At 43.3% G+C, this 25,952-nt stretch overlaps 1 protein-coding gene across 3 annotated transcripts in view; it reads right to left on the minus strand.

Moving 5' to 3' along the window:
* Positions 1–25,952, minus strand: part of LOC114666152 (cAMP-specific 3',5'-cyclic phosphodiesterase 7B-like) — a 220,972-nt gene that overhangs the window by 26,298 nt on the left and 168,722 nt on the right. For all 3 annotated transcript variants that reach the window (XM_051919301.1, XM_051919302.1, XM_051919300.1), the window contains 3 exons: positions 11,612–11,763; positions 1,571–1,634; positions 28–123 (listed from right to left, as the gene is read on the minus strand). In XM_051919301.1, coding sequence (XP_051775261.1) covers positions 28–123; positions 1,571–1,634; positions 11,612–11,763 — 312 coding nt within the window. The remainder of the gene's footprint in view (positions 1–27; positions 124–1,570; positions 1,635–11,611; positions 11,764–25,952) is intronic.

Here is a 25,952-nt window from a genome sequence, read left to right on the forward strand (position 1 = left end):
GGCTGGTGCTCGAAAACCGCAACTTACCAAGAAACCTGTGCAATTTAACCATGTCTAGCTGGAAATGTTCAATTAGTCCATGAACGTTAAAAAGGTGGCACAAAAGTGTGACCAGGCTGTTCCCTAGAAAGGAAAGAAATATACAAATTACTTAATAATAAAATAAGAATAATGTTCAGTATTCAAAAATTGATTAGCTTGATTGTCAACCTTGAAGGTACCCTTAGTGCCAGGCCTGAACACCAGCCTGTAGAGAACAGAGATTCAGGCTTAAAGGTAAAATAAAATCAGACAATTTACTGAGTTATTTAGTCGAACTGCACATCCTACTTGTGTGAATTACAGCCATAGCTATAAACAGTCAAATGTCGTGGTTATCACCTTTTGGATTCAAATGTGAAGTGAAACGTGTCCACATTTTTCACCTGCTGTGGTGTGACAGATCAGGATGTGTTTTAAGTAGCCATGTCCTGATCCAAAGCACTATGGTTAGGTTTCAAAGCTCTGAACCTTTATGAGTTCTATCTTATTTTACCGGTTTATAAGACGAGTGGCACAAAAGGGAACTAAAATAAGCCTTTCCGATTATCTTGTTAATTTTACGTCTGTATTTTTATTATCTCGGTTTCAAATTGACGTCATTTAGGGTTCGCTCTCTGAAATTGCTGTCCCCTTTATCACATGTTTCCTCAATTTTAATTTTTTTCTTGAAACTTAAAATGGAAGAACACTGATGTTTGCAATTTGAGCGATATTAGGCTCCGTATTACAGAGTGGTGCTCAGAAATCATACTGTAACTTATCAAGAAATCTGTGCAATTTACCCGAGCTAGAAATGTTCAGTTAGTCCATGAATGTGAAAATGTGAAAAGAAAAAAAGCGATGGGAGTCCGAGTATGTTCTGAATACACTGCATATTAAATTAAAAATATAGAACCACTAAACAGTCTCTATTTCTCCTGCATATTTCTTTATTAATTCTGACTTTCGTCTGTGCAGTTATTTAGATGGGAGTTTAAAATGATCTCCATAGCCATTATATTCATTCCACAAGAAAACTAAAATGGCTGTTCAGCACACATTAATTACTACTTAATTTAATTCTTTAATACAATGGACTTGTAAGTTTTAGGCACACTACTGTCGATTCGACAACTTTCAGAGCAACGTCTGTCTGTGGGTCAGGATTTGAGTGTGTGGACAAAATGTAAAAAGCAAGAAGGCGTCTGTTCATTTTTGAACTCCACAAAGATGACGGTTTTGTGCAAAGTGTGCCAAATGGGTTAAGCAGAATATACATTCTTTCAACAAAATTAAGATTCTCCAATTTCATACCACATAATAAAAATACTGTCTTATTAGTCAAGTGTTGAAAATATCAGATTTTTCTTTTTGAAGTGCATTCTATTTGCATAAATCCAACCCAATTTCCTCTAATCGAACACAAGCCACTGTAATATTCAGAGAGTTGACACCATGGCTATTGGTTACATTTACACCAAGTGCTGCTTTCATGAATTCACTGTCTTCCATTTTCACTCACCCTGCTCAGATGAAAAAGATGTCTTACCATTAGTGAGGCGATCAAACAAGAACATGTCAAAGCTCCAGGTTCCCACTTTGGACAACATGTGCTGCAGAGGGGAACAAAACAAAAGTGAGTGGCAGGATGGCGAAAAGGAAATGCAAATAAAAGAAGCAGAGATGGCACAATGCAGTACTTTTCATGCTGTACCATTTTAACAAAGGAAAACCCAATAAATACAAAAAAGTGCCAGCCAAGTAGCCTAGTAGAAGTAGCAGAACATGGCGTGGAGCTGCAATAACACCCATCCTTTTATATGGTTATCCGTGGATACACAGGACGCAGAAACCTAATAATAATAATAATAATTCTTTACATTTATAAAGCGCTTTCTCACTACTCAAAGCATTTTTCATAGTGAGTGGAGAGCCACTTTAACCACCACTAATGTGTAGCATCCACCTGGATGATGTGATGGCAGCCATTTTTGTGCCAGTATGCTCACCACACACTAGCTGTTTGGTGGTAAAAATGGTGAGAGAGCCAATTAGAGACGGGGGATGATTAGGGGGCCAGCAAGACTAGGCCGAGGTGGGCATTTTTAACCAGGACATCAGGATACACCCTACTGTTTATGAAGGATGCCCAGGGATCTTTATTAATAATAATAATAATTCTTTGCATTTATATAGTGCTTTTCTTACTACTCAAAGCGTTCAGCAATTGCAGGTTAAGGGCCTTGTTGAAAGGCCCAACAGAGTAGAGTCCCTATTGGCATTTACAGGATTCGAACCAGCAACCTTCCGATTGCCAGTGCAGATCCCTAACCTCAGAGCCAGCCAGTTATTGACCACAGAGAGTCAGGATCTCATTTGGAGGACGGCGCCATGTCCTCGTCATGCACTGGGTCTTTGGGATCCACATTCAGAAAACGGGGTAAGTGCCCTCCGCTGGCTTCACCAAGAAATGCGTGTGTAATCTCGAGATGCAGATCATTTACATTTAGCCAATTGGAGATGGGGCAAAATGACAAGGCCATGGAGGGCAATTTAGCTTTAACATCGGGATACACCCTACTCTTTTGGGGAGGATGCCCAGAAATCTTTTATAACCAGATGTTTTGTCTTGGTAGAGTAATATGTTACTCTACTTTTCCCCTTTTCTATTATTAATCTGTAGCCTTTGTTAGAAGGCCTCAAATCTCTCAGACTTGCCACTGTCTATACGGTAATGTACCATATAACTTCTCCCTACCTTTCCTTCTACATTTATAACCTCAGGCAATTAATTAGGTGTAGTAAAAGACAAGCAGGAGTTAAGTTACAATTAAATAATGTATTATTGATAATATTCATAAATAATAATATGCAAAGTACATTTGAATATTGGCAACCATACAACCTGATCAATGGTGATGTGTAGTTTCAGGCGGCACACAGACTTGTTAGTTACTTAAAAATGTCACTAGTTAAGGCCTCATTGGTGGTCAGCTTTCTTCAGAACAGGCCACATGCCAGTCTCAATATGGCTGCCAAGCTGTGCTCTTCATTGTGTTGTCCTTTTCAGTTCATGGTGTGTATGATGGTCTTTCATCAATTTGGTAAGAGAGAGAGGGTGAGGTAAAGCAGGCAAATTTATATTTTTTTTCTGTCCAACCCCTACAGCCAATAGGGTGTCATAGTACTTAAAGGCTTTTGATACAAGCCAGTTCCAAACATCCATACTTCAGACCAATGAGGGGACAAAATAAACCTTCACACCTGTCCTACAAACCATATGTTGAGGTAAAGCTTGCCAGTTAGGGGCAGTCTGGCTTTCCTGTGGGGGTTGACTGGGAGTCCTGCAGAGAAATATTAGCCAAACTTGTTTGAGGCACTTGCCCCAACCCTGTCATAAAATTACAAAGAGACTGAGTCCTACAAGTGGGGAAGGGGTTCTTAAACCATTGTTGTTCTTATCAATAATGTAACACTAATATTACATTTCTTTAAGTTACAAATAAAGACATTTATCAACTTGTATGCAAAACTTCACATCACAACACCAGATAAAGTCAAGATCTTGGTTTTATGTCTCCTCCAAAGGATGATCCCAGTCCCTGCACTGGGGCATTCGGATCCACAGTCAGACCTAAGGGTAAGAGCCCCCTGATGGCATCACCAACACCTCTTCCAACAGCAACCCAAGCTTTTCCTAGATGGTCTCCCATCCAAGTACTGGCTGGGTCTGAACATGCTTAGCTTCAGATGGATGAGCTCTTCTGAAGTGCAGGTTGTATGGCTGCAGGGAAGCCTAACGCTATGTGCATTTTGCCCTTTATCCTTCGGCTGCATTTCTTTTACTCGTTTAATTACTTCGCTGGCCTTCTCCAGTTTTTGTTCTGTGACTAGAAAAAAAAAAGCATGCCTAGTTTTCTATATAAAGTTCCCCAGCTGCTGCTTCTTCGTCTTCCTTCTTCTTCTTGCTTCTCCTCTGGAGTTTGCCCTCTTAATCTGATCTATTCTGTGACTCTTATCAGCAGATCATTGATCAACTGTAAAAATCTTATTTAGCTAAACATTGTTGAGAAGCACTGCTGGCATGTCGGCACATTGACTGGCACTGCCATCACGCAGATCTCTTTATTTTTTGGGCAGATTCTGCATCTTCTACCAATGCCTGTGAGTTTCTTCTGCAGGTTCTTCCATTGTCCTCCCACATCCCAAAGATGAGAATGTTGGGTTCATTGGTGGCTTTAAATTGGCCTCGTGAGTGTGGGGGTCTTCCTGCCTTGCACCCAGTGTTGCCAGGATAGGCCCACCCTACCACCCCCCCACTCCACCCTCTCTTAACCCTGAAATGGAGTAACAATGGTTTTAAGAATGATATGCTATTTCACAATAAATTCAAGCAAAATGAGATCATCTTGGTGTGAAACTCACAAACGCCTTACTTGTTAAATTCCTAAAGCACGTGAAGAGATGCACTTGAGAATTTTTGCTTTAATGCAATAAAGGTGTTATGGGCATGCTCCCCTTGTTCCTGCTCAAAGCACTTCTTCGTTCATTATTCATTTTTGTTCATTAATTTCCATTATTTTTTAAAATATTGTTGTGTTCAGTTATTATTTGTCTTAATTATATATTATCTGTTAATTTTACTCTGTTTGGTTATTATGTAGTATCTACAGTATGTGTTAGTTTGATGCTTCTCTAACGTTCCTTGTATTTTGTGGGGGGATCCTGAAGAGGTGGAGCCACCCATCCATCATCATTAAGGGACCACCCCCAGTCCTATAAAAGGATGCTGGGAACTGAAGTCCAATGCAGTTCATTCTTATGCCGTCTGCTGGATTTTGGTCAGTTGCGAGTATTTGTGTTGTCTTGAATTTTTGCTCTGCTTTTTTATTCATTTTTCGCTGTTCTGTTTCGATTTGGGACTTGCTTGCCCTAGATTGCCTTTTAGGGAAGTCCTTTTTTTCATCTTTTTTTTTTTGCTCTTTTATTCTTTAGTTGTATTGTCTGTTAGAATTATAAAGATTTCTTGTGCCCTTTCTCTACATAATCCATGGGTTTATGGTTTTTCTCTCCCTTTTGGAGTATAACGAGTGTGTTACAGAATATATTTTGTTTGAATTTTGAGAGTAAAGCACATTTGGGCCTGATGTAGGCCATAGCCAGCTACTTAAAGGATACGTTTGGTATTTTTCCCAAGTCATGGTTATTTCTTTGCAAACATGCTGTACAAATTGCGTTCTAAAATTGTTTGCTAAAAATTTTAATTTATAAATAGCTGTGCACAATGGCTCAGCACTTAGTCTACCTGTGCAACAACCTTTTCCTTGCTGCTAAGTTCAGTATTTTTCTAGTCAAAGTTATTTCGTATGCTATATATGCATTTGTCACACAAAATTGTGTCCTAAAGTTAATCGCTTTTTCAAAATTTAAATTTACAAATAGCCGTGCGCAATCGCTCAGCACTTAGCCTTCCTACGCAGTAACCTTTCACACCCCCAGATTCGTCCCAACAGACAAAATCATAGCAAACATTTTATGCCACATACCGTATATACTCAAATATAAGTCGGGTCTTGAAACCCGAAAAAATCGACCATAAAATCAGACCCCGACTTCTGCACCCGTTCAAAAATGCGACGCTTAAATTTTTTTTTTTTTTTTTACATCTTCTTGCCTCCTCCAATCTCGCATCAGTTTCTCAGACACATCGAAATTTGTTGCAGCAGCGCAGTTATCAATTTCTTTTGCTACTTCAATGATGTTTAATTTAAAACAGGCTTCATCTTTTTTCTGATCGTAGATAAGGGATGCTCTTACGATAAAGGGGTATGAGGGTGTGAGATACAAAAAACACAAATCAGTGCAAAGGTCGCTTCAGAATAGTTCGGGTATTACAGTGTGGTCACGTAGGCACAACAGAGAGAGAGAGGTTAGGAGCACACGCTGATACAGCGCAGTGCCGCACCCACATACAAAAAAAGGCCATGTGCTCCATGGTTACTCTCTCAGGTGGGCGTTAGCATATCGTAATCTCTTGGACCAATAGCGTGAGTTTTCCGCATTCAACTTATACGACGACATTATAAAATACCGGAAATTATACATTAAAATTAACTCCCGACTTATCCGCGGGAGAACTTATCTGCGAGTATATACGGTAGTTGCTTTTGTTTAGATTTACTTCCATTGTTACGTGAGAACTTGCTACAAGCAAATAGAAAACTTATTCTGACCACGAGAAAAACAGTACTAAGATTATGTGATAAAATCATTATTTCCAGATTGTTTTTGTTGTCACAAACATGCATTGGAAAAACACAGAAGGAAAAATGGACATATTTGGTACATTTTAAGCTTGTCCTCAATGCCCTCCATTGTAAAGCACCAGAGCGGACAAGACTTTTTTTTTTTTTTTTTTTTTTTAACTTTATAGAAAGTATTTAGAACACAATTTTGCGTAGAAATGCAAATATACCATCTGTGTGCATTTCTGTCCGAGTGCTCACTTGTCGTCAACTCTCACGCACACAGGAGGCTACACTACACCTAGGACTAGCGACAATGCAAACTTGTTGTGATTTGAATGTGGCAAGCCGTTAAGAGTACTGTGACTGATTACTGGGGATCTCACCCCACAAGACTGGCTGTACAGGAGAGAACGCAACTGCCCTCATCTCACTAACATTACGTACATGAGAACCACGACTGAAAATCGTGTGGCGGTGCTTACCCATAAACTTCTGTTTCTGACAAGGACTGAACACACGAGACTTCAATATCTGCTCACGTTAGATGGCACACAACTGGAGCCTTTAGATAGATAGATAGATAGATGTGAAATGCACTATATAATAGATAGATAGATAGATAGATAGATAGATAGATAGATAGATAGATAGATAGATAGATAGATAGATAGATAGATTGTAGCGGGGCCACATAGTGTTAAATGTCAGTACTGAGTGCGTCTCGTTTCATTGTCCCGTTTACTGTTTATGTGCATCAGTTAATGCCGTCCCCGTTTTTGATGGAAGGAGACCACAGCCGCCAACCTGGAAAACACCTGTTTTCAATCATTCAATCCCAGCCGTCACAGGACTATATAAGCCATCAGGAGGAGAAGGAAAAAGGAGGAGAGAAGGAGATTTTGTTTCAACATTACGACCACGAGCAACCTATACCTGTTTTCCATATTGCGCTTATCCATCCAGTTTGTTTTCCATCTGCCGGATTTATTTCAAGGACCTCACCACGAGATACCCCGGGGTAGGACTTAATCATCCACCACATACACGAGGATTCACGGTGAGGCTGTTCCATTTTTTTCCGGGGAGAATCAAACAACTCTATCACTAATTCAGTCATCCGCTTTCAGGACATTTTCTTTTTTACCGGACTCAAGTACTCATTCATTTTCAGTTTATCATTCATTGTTGTTTTCGTGTTGTGTGTTTATTTGTTACAGGGACAAGGGAGGGTTTTTTGTTGTATATATATATATATTTGGTGTCTTGTTATTGCTGGGGTGGAGGGATATTTATATATATATATATATTTGTTTCTGTTTTTTGCATGTCATTTTACTTAATACATTTAATCTGTTTAATTTTACATCCTGTTTTTGTGCTCCAATTTTTCACCGTCGATTGTGGGGGGGAAAAGTTCAATTGGTAAGAAGTACGGCTTGATAGTTAGATTATCTCTCAGTTAATTATCCAGGCCACTGGTCTTGGAGGTGTAGCTGCCGGCTGGGTAAAAGGGGTCGGCCGTTACAAGATAGATGTGAAATGCACTATATAATAGATAGATAGATAGATAGATAGATAGATAGATAGATAGATAGATAGATAGATAGATAGATAGATAGATACTTTATTAATCCCAAGGGGAAATTCACAATAAAAATAGAAAAATAAAAGTACACATACACATACAGTCATACACGGAGCTGCTGAAAAGGCTGCCACTCTCAGCGGCGCCGGATGTCACTTTATGGTTTTTAGGCATGGACACAACTAGTCAACTTTTCGTGCCACATACTTGGGTTTTATTTTAATTTACTTCCGTATATACAAACAAGAGGAGACCATTAAGCCTCTTTTTTTTTTTAGCTATTAGCCTACCATCCCAATGATCTCATTCATACACTCCTAAAACGTGAAGGTTTCCTCTACTGCGACATTAAACAGTAGCTTATTACCAAATGCCATAACCCTCTGCGTGAGAAGGCAAGTCCTTGGTTGAATTTTAAGTTCCGTCGTCACCCTCCAGTATGCGATTTATGACCGAATTGCCTATCACTGCCTTTGACTTTGATTGGCTCCTTATGCACATTTCTTGACTTCAGTCTGCTGTCCCTAAATGGGGACGTGCCCTGAGGAGGGACTTTATGAAGACCATCTCCCTAACACACATGTAAGAGGTGATGTTTAAGAACTCTACCAGCAGGAAGACGTTAGAAGAAAAAAATGGTGTCTATTTAATGCTTGAAGCAATTTTTTAGGGAGTGTGGGCAAGTGGATCAGGTACCTCTCAAACACAACTAGGGGGCCGAGGACCAGGCTAGGAAGGCCCAGGGGGGCCTGTAGTTCATGTTGCATCTTACTGACTTTTCTCTTTCTCATCCCCTTCTTGTGTGTTTATTTTTGTTTGTTTTAGTTTCTCTCTAACAAGCCTCTTTTATTTGGCATTCTGGTGGTCTCCTCATTCTGGATTCAAGGATCCTACAACAATGCCACCCGCTAATTAACCAGAACAACACAGGAGCTAATCAGAATCGGCCAGAGAAGCCTCCCATTTGTAGACGTTAGGGAACGGTCCCTAACCGTGTTATGCACAGACCACGCTTCTTTCTTTTATTCCGTTTATTGTATTTCTGCTGATGAGGGGGCGAAAAGATTAAAACTGGAAAGAAGCCACAGGCATATGTAGCAGCTGTCAGTTTTCTGGGCTGAAAAAGAAAAAGGACAGAACCGGATATATTGCAGTCGGAGGCAGCGGCGAGGTCACTAAAGTGTCTATCAAATGCAAGCAGAATATTTTTTAATAGGAGAAAGGTAATAAATTATTTCTGGAGTCTTGAAATATTAAACCCATGAACTCATCTTTTGCAGCATTAGAAAGATGGACAGATTTTTCCTTTTTTCTGCAGGAAAAGAACATGACAGATGACTAGCTGAATTAAACATGACTGAAGGCACATATGGAAGAGAACACAAAGCAAGCCTGTCACGCAGCAGCAGACAAGTCACGCCTGTCCAAGAGGGCTTTGGTTACATCTGCCGTTACTCAAATCTGCAACAGTGGACGCCGTCTCAATTCATTTTAGGAAAGTAATGTTACAATGTCGGGTGGCGCAGTGGGTAGCGCTGCTGCCTCGCAGTTAGGAGACCTGGGTTTGCTTCCCGGGTCCTCCCTGCGTGGAGTTTGCATGTTCTCCCCGTGTCTGCGTGGGTTTCCTCCGGGTGCTCCGGTTTCCTCCCACAGTCCAAAGACATGCAGGTTAAGTGGATTGGTGATCCTAAATTGGCCCTGGTGTGTGCTTGGTGTGTGTGCCCTGAGGTGGGCTGGCACCCTGCCTGGGGTTAGTTTCCTGCCTTGCGCCCTGTGTTGGCTGGGATTGGCTCCAGCAGAGCCAATGTGACCCTGTAGTTAGGATAGAGCGGGTTGGATAATGGATGGATGGATGGATGTTACAATGTCACGAATGGTGTACTTAGGCCAGGTTCATGCTTCTGCATTTCTCTGCACTTCTATCTGCAGCCACAAAACACGGGCAGGCTAAAGCACCCCAGTAAATGAATTCCTCCATTGAGATCATTCAAAGAACATTAGAAACAATCTGGACGAGGACAGGCCATTCAGCCCAACAAACTTCGCCACTCCTATCCACTTAATTCCTCTAAAAAAAACCCCACCAAGTCAGATTTTGAGGGTCCCTAAAGTCCTCCTGTCCACCACACTACTTGGTCTCTTATTCCAAGTGTCTGTGGTTCTCTGTGTGAAGAAAAACTTCCTAATGGCCTGGTGATGAGCGGTGCCTGGTTTCCTCCAAACGTGACGTCTGGCATTCACACCAAAGAGTTCAACCTTTGTCTCATCAGACCAGTGAATTTTCTTTCTCATGGTCTGAGAGTCCTTCAGGTGCCTTTTGGCAAACTCCAGGTGGGCTGCCATGTGCCTTTTACTAAGGAGTGGCTTCCGTCTGGCCACTCTACCATACAGGCTTGATTGGTGGATTGCTGCAGAGATGGTTGTCCTTCTGGAAGGTTCTCCTCTCTCCACAGAGGACCTCTGGAGCTCTGACAGAGTGACCATCAGGTTCTTGGTCACCTCCCTGACTAAGGCCCTTCTCCCCCGATCGCTCAGTTTAGATGGCCAGCCAGCTCTAGGAAGAGTCCTGGTGGTTTCGAACTTCTTCCACTTACGGATGATGGAGGCCACTGTGCTCATTGGGACCTTCAAAGCAGCAGAAATTTTTCTGTAACCTTCCTCACATTTGTGCCTCGAGACAATCTTGTCTCGGAGGTCTACAGACAATTCCTTTGACTTCATGCTTGGTTTGTGCTCTGACATGAACTGTCAACTGTGGGACCTTATATAGACAGGTGTGTGCCTTTCCAAATCAGGTCCAGTCAACTGAATTTACCACAGGTGGACTCCAATGAAGCTGCAGAAACATCTCAAGGATGATCAGGGGAAACAGGAGGCACCTGAGCTCAATTTGGAGCTTCATGGCAAAGGCTGAGAATACTTATGTACATGTGCTTTCTCAGTTTTTTTATTTTTAATAAATTTGCAAAAACCTCAAGTAAACTTTTTTCATGTTGTCATTATGGGGTGTTGTATGTAGAATTCTGAGGAAAAAAATGAATTTAATCCATTTTGGAATAAGGCTGTAGCATAACAAAATGTGGAAAGAGTGATGCGCTGGGAATACTTTCTGGATGCACCGTATCTCTATAGATCTATATCTGTCTATATAATCCAACGTCTGTCTGTCCTTCTGCTTTCACGAGAGAACTACTTAACGGATTAGATCGGGTTTTTTTCTATAATTTACTTGAACATTCTGGTTGGTTTTGCAACTTCTCTCATCGCGCTAAGAATCCACAGTTCGCTTGCAGGAGCGATATATTTGCGCTAATCCGAGACAGAGGCTGCGGGTCGAGGGGACGTCAGGAGTGGGGAGCCGGTCAGGGCCCTCCTTGCTGTCCTATTTCACTTCTACGCGAGCTAAGCCGTGAAGGACGGCTAGTAAGTAATAAAACATGACATTTTTAGACCACTCGGTTGGGGGGGGCGTTGCATGTGATGCCAGAGCCTGTTCTAGCAGCATTGTGGACAAGGCAGGAATCAAACCTGGTCCATCACAGGCCCACTTACTGAAACTCCCATGGGGCCATTTTAAAATCTGAGTGCTTTGACATTTAAAAAGAACTCAGAAAGACCTGGAAATGTTGTTGTATGGACCCTAAACTGCCTGGACTGCAGAAGTAGCTGCATATACAAAGTCCAGTGACCATAATGCAACACTTCGACTGAATATGGCTTAGTATTAAAATAAAGAATGACAAAAAAGGCACCTTACCGAAGCTTGTCCCAAGTAGTCTCCGTCTAACAGATGTAAGGACGTCTGTGGCACAATCCCTCGTAGAAGTCTGGATGCATGAAAGTACCTCTGGAAGCTCAAAAGTCTTTTCACTTTCTTTTTTGTGCCAATTTCTCCTGAGTTAGCAGTTGCTGTTACAGAAGATAACAACAAACAAATGTAAATGTGGCAGACTCGAGTGTGAATCGATTAACATTTTTCATTGCTTACTCAGTTTTACTTCTTATGTGTTAATGACAATTTAATAAAAAAAAAAAAAAAAAAGCAATTGTGACATCTTGGTGGTCCACGGGAAGGTCAGCCACTGGATGTGTGACAGTTCTGATTATTTGAACAATGGCTGTTAGGTTTCTTCTTTTTAAATGAATACAATGGCATGAACCTTCAACAGCCCACAAACTCTGACAGAGGAAGTAAGTTCTACTTGATGTGCTTTGTTATGAAACAAATAAAAAAAGAAAAGGTAGCCATTAATGAGCACGTCGGCGTGAACACCCGAGATTCATAGTGTTGCTTAAGGGGTCCGGATTGAAAGAAAAGAAACAAAAAACTGCGTATCTTACTGAAAATGCACAAAACAAAAAAAGAGTCTGAAGTAGGAATAAAAGTGTGGTAGGGAACGACTTGACCGAAGTTCCTATTTGTCTGCTTCGTTGACTGAGCGGAGTTCATGCGGCCCCCCTGAGTCCGACAGGATTCTTTCACAGCACTTCTATAAAAGATCGCATGTTTATACAAAAACACCAAGAATCATGGCAACCCTACTTCTGGGATTAGCTTTGTTGGCTACAGCAGCACTTTAAATATTAATTCCACACTTCCAGCATTTCATCCAAGACATTTCAGAATTAAAAGGAATATTTTTTGTTAGTTGGAGCTTTGATTTAAAATCTGCTTGACTAGAAAACACTTCGTCGAGGCTTAACGCTACATGTCATTCTGTTTAAACACAAAATCTACAAACGCTCTGTCCCCTCAAAGAAATATTTCTTCAGAAGAGCAAGATCATGTACTCCTTTATAACCGCAGAAAGTCATAAAGGAAAGCAGCGTACTAGGAATCCTGGGCAATATGGTCCTGTCTGTTTGATGGCCAATGAACGTTAACGTTAAAGTTGTCCTCCCCTCATCAGGTTTGGGACAAAGTCACATGTGTCCTCGATTTACCCCACAGCTTCAAATTACAAATCAAACAATTCAGACGTTGTGATTAACGTACACATTGCAGACTTTCATTTAAGGGGATTTGCAGACATTTCGGTCCCACAGCACTTTCTCTACATGGACCCCCCATTTCAGGGCACCATAATGTTTGGGACACAGCAGTGGCAGGTCTGTTAAAGCCATTGTCATTTAGGTCACATATCCCCTCACATGCATTGACTGTTTGAAGTCTGCCATTCATTGACATCAGCAGGAGCTCAGGGTTCTTCTCTGGTGATGCTCTGCCAGGCCTCTCATGCAGCCATCTTTAGCTCCTGCTTGTTTTGGGGGGCTTGCCCCCTTAAGTTTGCACTTCATGTTCAATTAGATTGAAATTGGGTGTCTGGCCATTCCTAAAATGTTCCATTTTTTAGCTTTGATAACCTCCTGGGTGGCCTCCGCAGTCTGTTTGGCTCGTTATCGTGTTGGAGGATGAAGTGCCGTCCAGTGAGTTTGTTGGCATTTATTGGATGTTTGTGCACACCTCAGAATTCATTGTCCAGCTGCTGTCAGGAGTTCCATCATCAATGAACAGAATTGTGCCAGTCAGGACCTGTGCCAGCCATATATGCCCAAGCCATAACACCCCCAGCACCGCCATGTGTAACAGATGAGGTGGTCTGCTTTGGATCTTGAGCAGTTCCTTATCATCTCCACATATTGCTCTTGCCATCACTCTGAAGAGGTTCATCTTTGTCTCATCTGTCCATAAGAACTTTTCCCAGAATTCTGCAGGCTCTCTGAAGTCCTGTAATCGGGCCATCCTGTTTTTGTGGTCTTCATCTTGCAGTGTGGCCTCCTCTGTGTTTCTGTTCATGAAGTTTTTGTCGTCTCTGACACACACACACATCGGCCCCCTGAAGACTGTGTCTGGTCTGTCAGACAGGCGTTTGGGGCTTTTTCTTTACCACGGTGAGGATTCTTCTGTTGTCAGCAGTGGTGGTCTTCCTAGGCCTATCAGTCCCCTTATGATTCCTGAGCCAACCAGTCTGTTCTTTCTTCTTCATGATATTCCAGACAATTTATTTCAGTCATCCTAAGGTGTTACCAATGTCTTTAATGGTTTGATTCTTTGTTCCATCCTCCTAATGGCTTCTTTGACTTACATTGGCACAGCTCTTGTCCTCATGTTGAACAATGGCAGCTACAGACTCCAAAGGGTAGAAGCAGGCTGAAGTGTCTTATGAAGCCATGAATCACACCTGAGGAGTCAGAAACACCTGGGACACCAATTATTCCAAACATTATTGGGGGGTGGGGGTGTCGTGTGTTGTGGCAGGCAGCCAGGGTCCATGCCCAGCCGGGACACCCCTGCACACTATATTCAGGACAGTGCAATACCTGCCCCCTGGACGCTAGATGGTCGCCCCCCTGGGTTGGAGCAGTGCCTCGGATTCCCACAAGGCTCCATGGGACTTGGAGTTGGGGGCAGCCCTGTTGGGTCCCGCAGGCACTGCCAGGGGGTACTGTACCTGGGACTCCTGAGCCTGTGTGGGCAGCATATTCATCACATCCGGAAGTGCAGCCGGAACTCGGCGATTAGAGACTTGGAGCTCTTCCGGGTGGACCATAAAAGGAGTCGGCGACCACCACTCAGCAGCCGGAGTCGGGAGGAGGAGGACGAAGCTTGCGGAGGAGTGGTGGTGGAAGAAGAAGGAGTGATTTAGTGTTGTTTAGTGTACTGTGTTTGGGACTGTGTTGTGGCTGAAGGGATTACGGGGAAGACATGCCCTCCAGCTGAAGAACAATAAATAGTTTATTTGTTTTACACGTGCCTCCGTGTCAATCTATTGTGGGACACCCAGGAAGACAGGAGGAGGGCTCATTCCTCCTCCAGACCCCGTGGGGGCGTCCGCCCTGGTTGTATTGGGGGCCACGGGTACAGGGCTTGGAAGCCCAACCCTGTAGGGGCCCGTGGTCACCGCCAGGGGGCGTCCCTCTACCTCAAAGACCCTGGACCCCAGTACTTCCACCACACCAGGAAGTGCTGGGGGAAGAAGAGAGGGAACACCCGGAGTGCTTCTGGGAGGACAGCCGGCATTTCCGCCACACTGGGGTGTGTCCGCGGGATTGCCGGTGCACACCTGAAACACATCCGGGTATGGATAAAAGGGACCGCCTCCCTTCATTCACCTGGAGTCGGGTGGAAGCAGGACGTCCGAAGAGGCAAAGTGGTTGGCCTGGACTTTTGGGAAGATTGGGGTTTGTGACACTTATGGACATTTGTACATAATAGGTATTGTAAATAAACGTGTGTTGGGTGACATGAGTGTGTCTGCCTGTCTGTGTCCGAGCCAGTCTCCACACTATGTTGGGTCGGGCGCAATATAGCGCCTTTTCTTACAGTGTGTAGAGAAAGTGTTGTGTGACCGAGATGTCTGCAAATCCCCGTAAACGCCAGTCTGCAGTGTGCACTTTAATCACGATGTCTGAATTGTTTAATATGTACTTTGAAACTGTGGGTGCAGAGTGGAGGAAAATCAAGGAGAACCGAGTCATTGTCCCAAACATTAGGAGTACATTTACATATAGTGGTGTGAAAAACTATTTGCCCCCTTCCTGATTTCTTATTCTTTTGCATGTTTGTCACACAAAATGTTTCTGATCATCAAACACATTTAACCATTAGTCAAATATAACACAAGTAAACACAAAATGCAGTTTTTAAATGATGGTTTTTATTATTTAGGGAGAAAAAAAATCCAAACCTACATGGCCCTGTGTGAAAAAGTAATTGCCCCCTTGTTAAAAAATAACCTAACTGTGGTGTATCACACCTGAGTTCAATTTCCGTAGCCACCCCCAAGCCTGATTACTGCCACACCTGTTTCAATCAAGAAATCACTTAAATAGGAGCTGCCTGACACAGAGAAGTAGACCAAAAGCACCTCAAAAGCTAGACATCATGCCAAGATCCAAAGAAATTCAGGAACAAATGAGAACAGAAGTAATTGAGATCTATCAGTCTGGTAAAGGTTATAAAGCCATTTCTAAAGCTTTGGGACTCCAGCGAACCACAGTGAGAGCCATTATCCACAAATGGCAAAAACATGGAACAGTGGTGAACCTTCCCAGGAGTGGCCGGCCGACCAAAATTACCCCAAGAGCGCAGAGACGACTCATCCGAGAGGTCACAAAAGACCCCAGGACAACGTCTAAAGAACTGCAGGCCTCACTTGCCTCAATTAAGGTCAGTGTTCACGACTCCACCATAAGAAAGAGACTGGGCAAAAACGGCCTGCATGGCAGATGTCCAAGACGCAAACCACTGTTAAGCAAAAAGAACATTAGGGCTCGTCTCAATTTTGCTAAGAAACATCTCAATGATTGCCAAGACTTTTGGGAAAATACCTTGTGGACTGATGAGACAAAAGTTGAACTTTTTGGAAGGCAAATGTCCCGTTACATCTGGCGTAAAAGGAACACAGCATTTCAGAAAAAGAACATCATACCAACAGTAAAATATGGTGGTGGTAGTGTGATGGTTTGGGGTTGTTTTGCTGCTTCAGGACCTGGAAGGCTTGCTGTGATAGATGGAACCATGAATTCTACTGTCTACCAAAAAATCCTGAAGGAGAATGTCCGGCCATCTGTTCGTCAACTCAAGCTGAAGCGATCTTGGGTGCTGCAACAGGACAATGACCCAAAACACACCAGCAAATCCACCTCTGAATGGCTGAAGAAAAACAAAATGAAGACTTTGGAGTGGCCTAGTCAAAGTCCTGACCTGAATCCAATTGAGATGCTATGGCATGACCTTAAAAAGGCGGTTCATGCTAGAAAACCCTCAAATAAAGCTGAATTACAACAATTTTGCAAAGATGAGTGGGCCAAAATTCCTCCAGAGCGCTGTAAAAGACTCATTGCAAGTTATCGCAAACGCTTGATTGCAGTTATTGCTGCTAAGGGTGGCCCAACCAGTTATTAGGTTCAGGGGGCAATTACTTTTTCACACAGGGCCATGTAGGTTTGGATTTTTTTTTCTCCCTAAATAATAAAAACCACCATTTACAAACTGCATTTTGTGTTTACTTGTGTTATATTTGACTAATGGTTAAATGTGTTTGATGATCAGAAACATTTTGTGTGACAAACATGCAAAAGAATAAGAAATCAGGAAGGGGGCAAATAGTTTTTCACACCACTGTACATGATAACGTCACCTTTAAGACACCGATACACCAACACAAAAATCCCAGGCCTCAGTTCCTTTCATGTGCACATTTATTCGTTATGTTTCCACATTTTTAACTAATATCTAGTTTACCAGTTTCCTCAAAATCCATCCATCCATCCATTTGCCAACCCGCTGAATCCGAACACAGGGACACGGGGGTCTGCTGGAGCCAATCCCAGCCAACACAGGGCACAAGGCAGGGAACCAATCCCGGGCAGGGTGTCAACCCACCGCAGTTCCTCAAAATCCATTCCGAAAAAGAATTTCTTTGCCTATACCAGATCAGCCGGTCTATCGCCCACTCTTGGGAGATCATCCAGACATCCACTAGTAGTCCAGGATGCTTGAGCACTTTAATCACATCTGACGTGTTTGTTTTGTAATTTTAAACTGTGGAGTAAAGGGGTAAATCAAGGAAAAAAGGTGTCTTGGTCCCAAACATTATCAATATGACATTAAGTTTGTTGTGTTACAGCGTAATGAACAGCATGTGTGTAAGCGCTGATGACGGGAGCCAATCAGGATGCACACATTTTGGTGGGCTGTTGGGTGGCTTTGCGCGGGATGGGCAGTTTTGCAGGCTTTGGCTACAGAAGCGTACATAACATGCTCTGTGCTTAGGGCTAAGGCATCACAACCCTGACGGTGATAACGAAAGAGTTACCTGCATCTTTACTTTTTTGGTTGTTTACTGGAGACCTTGAAATTGCTGAATAAACTCTAGGTGCTGAGATCTGTGGTCGTGTGAATGTTTCACTTTCGTCGATTTGGAGGAAGCACATGACAATATTATGGAGGGCACTGTTTATTATGAGTAGTATGACGAGAGATTAAAGGAGTTGAACCTTTTCAGTTTAAGCAAATGGAGATTACAAGGTGACATGGTCAAAGCGTTTAAGATTAGGAAAGTTGAGTAGTGTAGTTGTTACTTTAAAACGAGTTCACCAAGAACACGGGGGACGCTGCTGGAAAGTTTTCACCCAAATGTTAGTAGTGCGAAGTCAAGCAAAATGACCCCTTTTATTGGCTAACTAGAAAGATTACGATATGCGACCCCTTTTATTGGCTAACTAGAAAGATTACGATATGCAAGGGCAACTCAGGCCCCCAGAGGAGATCAAAAGAAGAAGAAGAAGGGGCCTGAGTTGCCCTTGCATATCGTAATCTTTCTAGTTAGCCAATAAAAGGGGTCATTTTGCTTGACTTCTCACTACATTCGTAACACGGTACAACACCCTAGTAACTATGGCCAAATGTTAGAAAAGTTTATCTTCACGCAAATATCCACAGACACATGGAATAAATGAGGTAGAGCAGGACCTTAGGGCCATTCAAATCTCGAGTTGGTGTTATCTGTCGCACGAATCATTGGGTAGAGGGGTCCTTTCATCGGATTGGCTGGCCCAGCGCTGACTCAGCTGTGGAACGGCCAATAGGGGGATGCAGCTTGAGGTCTCCAGGCCTCTGAAAAAATCCAAATCGTATTATGGGATATCATCTACTGTTGAATTCTTCTCTGTACTTGTCATATTTCTATTGTACTATTACATTGTATTGATGATTACTTGTGTTCTGCTCTGTGTATTGTATTGTATTGACCCCCCCCCCCTCTTCTCTTTGACACCCACTGCACCCCCAACTTACCTGGAAAGGAGTCTCTCTTTGAAGTGCCTTTCCCAAGGTTTCTTCCATATTTTTTTATTCCCTACAAGGGTTTTTCCTTATCGTCTTAGACAGTCAATGCTGGTCAATGCAGTCAATGTTGCTCCTTGTGTGATTTTGGGCAATACAAAAATAAATTGTATTGTATTGCTGCAGTGGGCTGGCACCCTACCCGGGATTTGTTCCTGCCTTGCAACCTGCGCTGGCTGGGATTGGCTACAGCAGACCCCCCGTGACCCTGACTGACTGTATTGTATTGTATTTCAGGCAATTTAGGTAAATAAGATGGACAAGCTTGTTGGGCTGGATGGCCTGTTCTCATTTTAAAGTGGAAACAGAAGTTCGTAGCCAAGAATTGTGCAGGAATTGTGTGGCTAGTGAGTCTGCACAAACCAAAATCCCTAACAAGTACGTCTAGCTCCTTGCAGAATTCCGGCTGTTCTGGAGGTGACAGGAGATTGCAGTAAACTGACCACGTCCGTCGTAAGTGTCCCGTTCGTACTTGTTTTGGTTTTTTTTCTGATACATACTATACGGTTGTGTCAGGTATTTTATTTATTTTTAACTTGATCAACCCGGTGTTTTTAATTATAAAGTAACAAAGACAGCTGGAAAGGCGGAGCTACTCTAAAGGTTTATATATCTACGGTGCATGCATAAAGGATTTAACAGAAGTCCTGCCGCTGCAACACACTGGGAATTCGGACTGCGAGCGCATGCCTTAGTAACACAGACAAAGCTCTGCAAGGCATAAAAAGAGTAAAAGAAAATCCCTTTGTTAAGAGTATCGACCATGATCAGGTTAGCAGATGGCAGGCTCGGTGGCTCAGCTATAGCTTTAAAAAAAAAAAAAAAAATCACGTGCTTGGCTAACTTACTAGGCGTGCAGAGGATTTGTCCGTGGAACCCTGCAGTCTACCCGCCGAGCATGGCATAGTCTTTAAGTACAAAGCAAAGTTCCTCACGGCTGATCATTCATGGAGAGGCCTTGTCTCTCGTCTGACTTATAGCCACACTTGTGTAATGGCCATCTTCAAACTCAGACCGTCATCCTGTCAGACAAGGATCCATGAATTTTGTTCTAGTGAGACCAGCTATGTTATATGGATTGGAGACGGTGGCACTGACCAGAAAGCAGGAGACAGAGGGGTTGCCACAGCGGATCATCTTCTTCCATATCTTTCTGTCCTCTGCATCTTGTTCTGTTACACCCATCAACTGCATGTCCTCTCTCATCTCATCCATTTTCCTCTTCCCTGGCAGCTCTATCCTTAGCACCCTTCTCTCAATATACCCCTCATCTCTCCTCTGCACATGTCCAAACTAACGCAATCTCGCCTCTCTGACTTTGTCTCCCAACCGTCCCACCTAAGCTGACCCTCTAATGTCCTCATTTGTAATCCTGTCCATCCTCCTCACACCCAATGCAAATCTTCGCATCTTTAACTCTGCCACCTCCAGCTCTGTCTCCTGTGCCACCGTCTCCAGCCCATATAACATAGCTGGTCTCACTACCGTCCTGTAGACCTTCCCTTTCACTCTTGCTGATATTCGTCTGTCACAAATCACTTCTGACACACTTCTCCCATTCATACTCAACTAATACATACATTTGGTGGTTAAATGTCTCACAATTGCAATTCTTTGTATGCAGGCGTTGATCAGGCCTTGTTACGACACCTAGAACTAGTCCAGAACGCTGCTGCTTGCTTAGTGACTGGCTGGCTCCTATAAGCGTGTCCATATCTCACCAATACTGACCTTGTTCCATTGGCTTCCAGTCCGCTTCAGAAATGATTTGAAAATTCTATTGCTTGTTTTTAAATGTTTGAATGGAACAGCCCCGTCTTACTTCTCTGAATGTCTTCACTTGTATGTGCCAACAAGAGCACGGAGGTCTACTAGCCAGATGTTCTTAGTTGTACCAAGGCCGACATTGAATCAAAGCGGGATCAAAGCTTACGCAGTGCCTTCTCTTTGGAATAGCTTGCCTTATCATATTAGGTCTGCAGCAACACTGGCCATTTTTAAGTCATCATTAACGTCTTATCTGTTCTCACTGGCATTTGACTCTACATGAGGCTGACATTATGTTTGGATATGTTGGCTCATGTACACTCAGGATTATAAATATGTATGTATGGGGGAGAGTATTTTGAGCATATCTTTTATGTAATGGTTGGGTATGTTTGTAGTTCTGTGATGTTGCGTATATTTTTATATATATATATATATACATCCATCCATCCATTTTCCAACCCGCTGAATCCGAACACAGGGTCACGGGGGTCTGCTGGAGCCAGTCCCAGCCAACACAGGGCACAAGGCAGGAACCAATCCCGGGCAGGGTGCCAACCCACCGCAGGACACACACAAACACACCCACACACCAAGCACACACAGGGGCCAATTTAGATTCGCCAATCCACCTAACCTGCATGTCTTTGGACTGTGGGAGGAAACCGGAGTGCCCGGAGGAAACCCATGCAGACACGGGGAGAACATGCAAACTCCACGCAGGGAGGACCCGGGAAGCGAACCCAGGTCCCCAGATCTCCCAACTGCGAGGCAGCAGCACTACCCACTGCGCCACCGTGCCGCCCCTATACATATATATATATATATATATATATATATATATATATATATACACACACACACACATATTATAATAATATATCTACGCATGCATATATACATACACAGTGGAACCTCGGTTTGCGAGTATAATTTGTTCCGGAAACGTGCTTGTAATCCAAAGCACTCGTCTATCAAAGCAAATTTCCTCATAAGAAATAATGCAAACTCAGATAATTTGTTTCACAACCCACAAATATTTATATAAAAATGATTATTACAAAATCTTCTCTCTAACTAACAAGAATCCCTGCTATCTGTTGGCTCACTGGAATCTTCTTCTTTTTTTGCGACTTTAACAAGGAGCCTCTCCAATGACAGTTGCTTTTGCCTGAAGAGTCACTACACTTGGACACAAAATTTTTAAAAATGCTTTACGCACTGTAAGGTTTCTAAACTCTTTTGGGATTTCCCCCCCCCCCCCAAAGGTACGACACGCGGAAGAGCGTCCCGAAGCAACTGCAGGCTCCTAGCACTGTAGCAGTTCGCCGTAAAAGTGAATTCGAAAAGATCATGGACATGTTATAAGTCCTTGCCGTCGATGGGTGATGTAAGGAACATTACAAATGCAGAGCACAGTATTACTTGGCCACTAACCTGGTCACGACCCTGCCTGACTGCTGTGTCTGTGTATAGGAGAGCAGTAGATCCCACTACAATAAATAACCGTGCTCTTCCTGTTTCACGCTGAATAAAACTGGGGTTGCTAAAGTACTGAGACTCAGCCAAATGTTTTGGGGTGCATGACAGGGACTCACACGTTACAACACACACACGTGGTCACCATGCGGTAGTAAACAGTATACGCTCGTATGGATGTTGACTATATGAGTGAAGCAAACTGACTGAGAACAAGCATGGGAGACGATTACCCACAATCCTGCAGCGAGAGAGAGAGAGAAAACCACCATCAGCTCAGTTGTGATCACATGATGCTCAGCAGACAAAGTGTATACGTACTACTCGTATTGCAAGACCTCACTCGTTTAACAAGTTAAAATGTATTAAAAATTTTAGCTCGTCTTGCAAAACACTCGCAGATCAATTTACTCACAATCCAAGGTTTCACTGTATAAATATATTTTATATATATATATATATATATACACACAGTATACAAGGGTTATCTGGGTTCCGCGCGGAATTTTATCGTTTGTCGAGTGTCAGCCTGTCGAAACCTGTTCTGCTGTGTAGAGGGATTATTCAAGTGGTTGCATGTTTTTGTTCAGATGTTTTGCTCCCTCTCTTCCTTCAGAATGAACACGAGAAGCAAACGAACTGAGAGTGCGCAGCCGGCGCTAGCGGCGAAGCTCCCAACTCCATGCATGCGTGACTTTCGAGTGATGATTTTTATGACTTTTCTGATGGTTTAATCCACTCGGTGGAACGCACCATGTTTGCCATCTTTTTCAACATCGATGGCATTGTTGCGTCAATTCCGCTGATGGAGAGAAAAACTGTGACCTCTGAGTGGTACACCACTCAGTGCCTGCCTGACGTTTTTTCTGCGATGGCTAGAGGCCAGTCCAAGAACTTGCGAAGGCACTTTTTGCATCATGACAATGCTTCAGCCCACACGACTAATGCGACAAAGCATTTCATTGAAGACAGTGTTGTCAACGTTTTGAACCCGCCACCCTACTCGCCTGATCTTGCACCATGTGACTTTTGGCTCTTCCCGATGGTGACAGAACCCCTGTGAGGCAACAACTTCGAAACTCGAGAGGAACTGATTGCAGCTGTCAAAGAACAGCTGGACAACCTCCCAAAGACAGCCTTTCGCGAGTGTTTTGCGGCATGGGTCAGAAGAGCCCAAAAGTGCATTGATGGTGGCGGTGAATACTTGGAAAAAGTTTAAAAAGGATCGAAGTACATGAGAAAAATAGAAAAAAAAATCCTTGGCTACTTATTTTGAGTGATTCCGCGCGGAACCCAGACAACCCTCGTATATATAATATATATAATACGCTATTGTGGCTGTTCGTTTGTCCAGGATTTTAAATCACCTGTAGCTCGCAAACTGTTTGACCGTTTGACCTGAAATTTGGTACACATATACTACATGATGTCTCCTATCTGCTTTTGGGGTGATGATTGACCTCCAAGGTTATTACCCTTTCCATTTTTATTTTATTTTATTGAAGAATCAACTCTGCCCTGTTCTGCAGGGCAGCGCATGCGTAATGACGCCGTTCTCATCCCTACCACCTTCGCCGTCACTTCCCCTACCTCTTCATATCTTAAGTCTTCAGTCTGCCTCAAGAATGATTTAAGTGGCAGCTTAAGTGAAAAATTAAAGAAAACGAACTAAGTAATTGCAACACAAACACCGACTTAATCAGTTTTAACGCAAAAAGATGCCAGCAAAAGAAGAGAAGAAGCGGGCCGGTAGGGTGGATAAAAGAAGAGCTGCTCAGGAATCAGCAAGCGCATCAACCTCTGAGCAAACAGATAGAGTATCGCCACGACTGCTGAAGGCCTGTGCGTTGGAGCTGGGGGGTCCTCTACAGCGCATCTTCAACCTGAGCCTGGAACAGGGGAGAGTCCCGAGCCTTTGGAAAACATCTTGCATCACCCCAGTCCCAAAGGTATCACGTCCTAGTGAGATGAACAACTTCCGGCCTGTCACTCTGACGTCACATGTGATGAAGACCATGGAGAGGCTGCTGCTTCACCACCTGAGGCCACAGGTCCGCCACGCCCTCGAGCCTCTGCAGTTCGCATACCAGAAGGTGGGAGCGGAGGATGCCATCATCTACATGCTACACCGATCCCTCTCCCACTTAGACAGAGGCAGTGGTGCAGTAAGAATTATGTTTCTGGACTTCTCTAGCGCCTTCAACACCATCCAACCTCTGCTCCTTAGGGACAAGCTGACAGAGATGCGAGTAGACTCATACCTGGTGGCATGGATTGTAGACTATCTTACAGACAGACCTCAGTATGTGCGTCTCAGGAACTGCAGGTCTGACATTGTGTTCAGCAACACAGGAGCGCCGCAGGGGACTGTACTTTCTCCGGTCCTGTTCAGCCTATATACATCGGACTTCCAATACAACTCGGAGTCCTGCCACGTGCAAAAGTTCGCTGACGACACTGCTATCGTGGGCTGCATCAGGAGTGGGCAGGAGTATAGGGACTTAATCAATGACTTTGTTAAATGATGTGACTTAAACCACCTACACCTGAACACCAGCAAAACCAAGGAGCTGGTGGTGGATTTTAGGAGGCCCAGGCCCCTCATGGACCCCGTGATCATCAGAGGTGACTGTGTGCAGAGGGTGCAGACCTATAAATACCTGGGAGTGCAGCTGGATGATAAACTGGACTGGAGTGCCAATACTGATGCGCTGTGCAAGAGAGGACAGAGCCGACTATACTTCATTAGAAGACTGGCGTCCTTCAACATCTGCAATAAGATGCTGCAGATGTTCTATCAGACGGTTGTGGCGAGCGCCCTCTTCTATGCGGTGGTGTGCTGGGGAGGCAGCATAAAGAAGAGAGACGCGTCACGCCTGGACAAACTGATGAGGAAGGCAGGCTCTATTGTAGGCACGGAGCTGGACAGTTTGACATCTGTGGCAGAGCGACGGGTGCTGAGCAGACTCCTGTCAATCATGGAGAATCCACTGCATCCACTAAACAGGATCATCTCTAGACAGAGGAGCAGCTTCAGCGACAGACTGCTGTCACCGTCCTGCTCCACTGACAGACTGAGGAGATCGTTCCTCCACCACACTATGCGACTCTTCAATTCCACCCGGGGGGGTAAACGTTAACATTATACAAAGTTATTGTCTGTCTGTATACCTGCATTGTTATCAATCTTTAATTTAATATTGTTTTTGTATCAGTATGCTGCTGCTGGAGTATGGGAATTTCCCCTTGGGATTAATAAAGTATCTATCTATCTATCTATCTATCTAAACATACAGAGAAAGAGGATGAAAACTAGGAATGCTCAAGTCAAGTGTATTCACTGCACGTTATCATGCAATATGCCGTTACTGGTTATATAATATTCATACACATACTGTATATCAGGTGCTTCTTTTACCCTTTCTTGTACAGCACTTTGGTTCAGTTTAGGCTGTTGTAAATGTGCTTTATAAATAAAGTTTGACTTAACTTGATACACTGAAACGAAGTAAATAACAATATCTACTGTATATAGAAATTCACAAAAATTAACAAAATAGCCAGGGAGGATTTCTTGCTGAAACATACGAGGATCCCAATGAAAACTGTAGGAGGAACAGCGACAGCACACATTTGGCAGCAGAGGTCGAGACACGAGAAGACACTGAGCAAAGGTGCAGGAGGAACACTTTTTAAAAAATTCATTGTCTTTATCATATGTCTTTGACAGGCAAGCATACCTAAGTAAGGAAATGAACCATTACATTATACTGGAGAAATAATAAAACTTAAACAGCACAAATTAACAAACGTTTAAATCTTCAGGAGGGACTTTACGGCTTCCTTGGAATCCCCCTACCCACCCACCCAAAATAAAGGAATCCCAGTAGCAAAGTCTGCATACCAGGAGACTATGGTGAGAAGGTTTTATCTGAGTGGCACAGAACAGCCCTGTAAAAAGATCAGTTTGCTACCACAAATCTGTGCAGTAAAAGGCAAGTGA

The sequence above is a fragment of the Erpetoichthys calabaricus genome, chromosome 15 (genome assembly GCF_900747795.2).
Source record: "Erpetoichthys calabaricus chromosome 15, fErpCal1.3, whole genome shotgun sequence".
In the NCBI taxonomy this organism is placed as follows: Eukaryota; Metazoa; Chordata; class Cladistia; order Polypteriformes; family Polypteridae; genus Erpetoichthys; species Erpetoichthys calabaricus.